The 4810-nt window shown below is 47.3% G+C and overlaps 1 protein-coding gene across 2 annotated transcripts; it reads left to right on the top strand.

Moving 5' to 3' along the window:
- On the top strand, positions 1-3598 carry LOC123089343 (potassium transporter 1). 2 transcript variants are annotated; one of them, XM_044511048.1, is made up of 9 exons: positions 1-300; positions 450-672; positions 778-1026; positions 1160-1210; positions 1319-1579; positions 1672-1724; positions 1867-1927; positions 2027-2281; positions 2359-3598. In XM_044511048.1, the coding sequence occupies exons 1-9, from the start codon at positions 181-183 to the stop codon at positions 3366-3368; spliced, it is 2283 nt and encodes a 760-aa protein (XP_044366983.1). In that variant the 5' UTR covers positions 1-180; the 3' UTR covers positions 3369-3598. The 2 variants fall into 2 exon arrangements, with proteins under 2 accessions (XP_044366983.1, XP_044366982.1); XM_044511047.1 differs by having other exon boundaries at positions 7-300; positions 1813-1927.
- The last annotated feature ends 1212 nt before the right edge of the window (positions 3599-4810 follow it).

Below are 4810 nucleotides of genomic sequence, written 5' to 3'. Positions count from 1 at the left end.
TGTCAACTCTCAGGAGCAACATCATGTGCCGGCTCAAATCTGCACTGCACCGCTCTATTTAAACAAGCCCTCCGATGCTCATCTTCTTCCTCCAACACGAGCCACCTGCAGCTGCAGACCTTCTCCGGCCGCCTGCGCGCTTCGGAGCAAAACTGCAAGCTGCAGCACTCCCTGAAGGAGATGTCGGTCCAGGCGGAGGAGCCGCGGGGCACGGAGACAGCGCCTGCCCCGCTCAAGCGCCATGACTCGCTGTGGGGTGATGCAGAGAAGGTGTCCCATTCCAACCACCATGGCTCCCGGGTATGTATATCATGTGTCCCCCCCCCCCCCCCCCCCCCCTGCAACTCGATGATCATGTCAATTGCTTGCATTTATCTGACGGGGCTGGCAGTGAGTAGAGTACCCTACTTAATTTCCTTTGGGCGACCGCATGAATGATATATATGCAGGTGAGCTGGGTCCGGACGCTGAGCCTCGCCTTCCAGAGCGTCGGCATCATCTACGGCGACATCGGGACGTCGCCGCTCTACGTCTACTCCAGCACCTTCCCCGACGGCATCAAGCACAACGACGACCTCCTGGGCGTCCTGTCGCTCATCATCTACACCCTCATCATCATACCCATGCTCAAGTACGTCTTCATCGTGCTCTACGCAAACGACAACGGAGATGGTATATATACATATTATGACCCCAATCATTCCATCAAATTAGTGTACCTACCTGCTGGATTTCTGAAGCTGGATTGCACACTGCTCTTCTTGCTGGCCGTTGTAGGTGGCACGTTTGCGCTTTACTCGCTGATATCGCGGTATGCGAAGATCAGGATGATACCGGACCAGCAGGCCGAGGATGCTGCGGTGTCGAATTACCGGATAGAAGCGCCCAACTCGCAGCTGAGGAGGGCGCAGTGGGCCAAGCAGAAGCTCGAGTCTAGCAAGGCGGCCAAGATCGCGCTCTTCACCCTCACCATCCTTGGCACATCCATGGTGATCGGCGATGGAACCTTGACACCCGCAATTTCTGGTAATCAATCAATCAATCAATCATGTATCAAAGAGTCATCCCCTATTAGTTATACATAGTATAGTATTCTCTTGCAAAAAAGGAGAAGTAATACTAACTGAATACTAACATACATATATTTTGTTCATGGCAGTGCTGTCTGCAGTGAGTGGGATCAGAGAAAAAGCGCCAAGCCTGACCCAAAGTATGTGAATCCAAGGAAGGAAGGATTAGTAGTTAAGAAGTTTGCTTATATTTCTTACCCATCAGTCCATCACACCGATCTGACGGTCTTCCATGGTTGTTTGAACAGCACAAGTGGTCCTCATCTCGGTGGCGATCCTATTCATGCTCTTCTCGGTCCAGCGTTTCGGGACCGACAAGGTCGGCTACACATTTGCTCCGGTCATCTCAGTGTGGTTCCTTCTGATTGCTGGTATTGGGATGTACAACCTCGTAGTCCATGATATCGGTGTTCTCCGGGCCTTTAATCCGATATATATAGTACAGTACTTCCAAAGGAATGGTAAGGAGGGATGGGTTTCACTTGGTGGAGTGATCTTGTGTGTCACAGGTAATTAACAACCTTTCTAACTGAAAAGACCTTGTGCTGCCTGCCTGCTTGCAAGGCTGCAATGACTAATCTGAAATGAATTCAAATGACAGGCACAGAAGGTATGTTTGCTGACCTAGGACATTTCAACATCAGGGCTGTTCAGGTACTTCATTGTTTTACATATACATTTCTTTCGGAAGTAAGCATTCTTTTCCTAGCTACAAGCTAAAACAGAACCATGCATCTCACAGATCAGTTTCAACTTTATCTTGTTCCCGGGGGTGGGACTGTGTTACATTGGGCAGGCGGCTTACCTGAGGAAATTCCCGGAGAACGTGGCAAACACCTTCTACAGATCTATCCCAGGTAGGTACAAGTACAAATAAGCATATTCCCAGCAATAATATATGTACTTGGTAAATAAATAAATAAATAAATAAATATGTGTGCATGTTCCTCCTGCAGCACCAATGTTCTGGCCAACCTTCATCGTTGCCATCCTTGCTGCCATCATAGCAAGCCAAGCTATGCTGTCCGGCGCATTTGCCATCCTCTCCAAGGCTCTGTCTCTGGGTTGCATGCCCAGGGTTCAAGTCATCCACACATCACACAAATACGAGGGGCAGGTGTACATTCCTGAAGTCAACTTCATAATGGGATTGGCGAGCATCGTAGTCACCGTCGCCTTCAGAACCACCACCAGCATCGGGCATGCTTATGGTAAGTCCTACTTCAATGATTTGTGTTTGATGATCCTTTCAACAGCCTGATGTGATACGTATGTTGGTGACTCACAGGGATCTGTGTTGTTACTACATTCATCATCACCACCCACCTGATGACTGTCGTGATGCTCCTCATATGGAAGAAGCACGTCATCTTCATCGCGCTCTTCTACGTCGTGTTTGGCTCCATAGAGGTTATCTACCTCTCTTCCATACTGTCAAAATTCATCGAAGGCGGGTACCTCCCCATCTGCTTCGCACTTGTCGTGATGAGCCTGATGGCGGCATGGCACTACGTCCAAGTCAAGAGGTACTGGTACGAGCTGGATCACATCGTGCCTACTAGTGAATTGACAGTGCTGCTCGAGAAGAACGAGGTGAGGAGGATCCCGGGGGTTGGCCTCTTGTACACGGAGCTGGTCCAGGGCATCCCACCGGTGTTCCCTCGGCTGATCGAGAGGATACCATCCGTGCACTCCATCTTCATGTTCATGTCCATCAAACACCTGCCCATCTCACGTGTACTGCCCGCAGAGAGGTTTCTCTTCCGGCAGGTCGGCCCAAGGGAGCAGCGGATGTTCCGGTGCGTGGCGCGGTATGGATATACCGACACGCTGGAGGAGCCCAAGGAGTTTGTGGCCTTCCTCATGAATGGGCTCAAGATGTTCATTCAAGAGGAGAGCGCATTCGCACACAACGAAGTGGAGGAGATGACCGCTGGTGGTGAGGTTTCCAGTGATCAGCCATCTATGGCATCGGGGCGATCCACACGCAATGCAGTGCACAGCGAGGAGATGGTCCAAGCCAGGGTGAGCAGCCACTCGTCGGGGAGGATCGGTAGCTTCCATTCCAACCGGACAGTCGAGGAGGAGAAGCAACTGATTGACAGAGAGGTGGAACACGGGATGGTGTATCTGATGGGGGAGGCCAATGTTACCGCCAAAGCCAACTCATCGGTGTTCAAGAAGATGGTGGTCAACTATGTTTACACATTCTTGAGGAAGAACTTGACGGAGGGGCACAAGGCACTAGCCATTCCGAAAGATCAGTTGCTCAAAGTTGGGATCACATATGAGATATAGTGATTTTACCCCAAGCGTGTGCGTATGATCGAGGATGTGCGTGAGCTAAACCATGTCATTCTGGCTGTATGGTAGGAGTACTACTTTGAAGGGCGAAGAGGATATGTGTGTGTGCCTGCACACCTTTTTTCTTTGGGTTTGGATTTGATGGTTTTCTTCATGCTTTGATTTCTATGTACAGTGTACCGTTATCTGAGCTGAATATAAGGGTGTTTTCTTTATGAACTAAATTATAGGGATGATATTGCAAGTACAACTTCAACTGGTGAGTGTGCTCCCTGTCATAAGCAAGGTTCATGATTCTTTTTTGACTGGTCGGAATGCAGTGGTGGAGCCAGGATTTTCGACATGAATGTGGGGAGTTAAAAGAATATATCTTAGAACAATAATACGACATGAAGATTCACAATTAACGACAATTAAAGTACAAACTGTTATACAGTACTGTATGTAACAACAGCATCTCCTGTAGTTGAGTTACATCGCAAAATCAAGGAGAAAATCACAAGTTAACTCTACAATCCCCTTTTAGAAAAGGGGAATAATGGCATCATCTTTTACTTGCATGAAAAAAAAATAACGTTCAAGAAAAGTAACCAGGCAAATCATGGAAGCACGCACAAATTGTAATGCATAAATTTCACCTTGCTCCTTCTCTCTTGCCCACTGGGAGCTACTCCTTCCTCCCTCAACCAAATGCGAATTGCAGAAAAGGTTGCTGAAACTCGGATTGACTTTTATTAGAAGCCTACGGCAGACAGATCAATAGATGTGGATCACCCTCTATTCTTGTTGGAGAAAATTCAGAAACCTAGAAGAAGATTAGAAGACACACAGCAGACGCCGATGTCGAGGCCGCGCCGTCCTGCCTGCCGCCGAGGAGTGGCGCAGGACAACGTGACGAGGACGACGCGGGTGCCCGAGCGGCCGTGGTGACAGAGAGTAGTGGGGTGGGGGATCAGGCAGACGGGGTGCGGCCGTGTGGCGGCGCCGGCGCACGGGGCCTGGAAATGGGAGAAGCAGAGGGAAGCAGGATTTGATACACATTTATTTACCAATCAGATCGACCTCTTTGAAATAATATGATGAACATTTTCGTAACATGCGACGAACATTTTCTTGTATGTGATGAACATTTTTTAATACTTGTGGAGTCTTTTCTAAAACTTGATAAATAATTTTTTATACACAATTATGTTAGAACTTTTTACAAACATGAAGGAAAAAATATTAATATGCGCCTAATAATGTTTCAATGTGCAAAGATTTTTTAAATACATACTGAACCTTTTTAAGAAAAAATTCGAAAAAGAAATATTCATGTAATTCAAAAGGTGTTCATACATTTGTAAAAAAATGTTCATATATTTGTAAAAATATTTGAATTTTTTATATAAAAAATAAGTGTTCGTAGAACAAAAGTGAAAAAAGCACAACAGAAA

Source organism: Triticum aestivum, chromosome 4B, assembly GCF_018294505.1.
Source record: "Triticum aestivum cultivar Chinese Spring chromosome 4B, IWGSC CS RefSeq v2.1, whole genome shotgun sequence".
Classification (NCBI taxonomy): Eukaryota; Viridiplantae; Streptophyta; class Magnoliopsida; order Poales; family Poaceae; genus Triticum; species Triticum aestivum.
The sequence above is the reverse complement of the archived record's forward strand: the minus strand, read 5'-3'. Positions and strand labels throughout refer to the sequence as shown.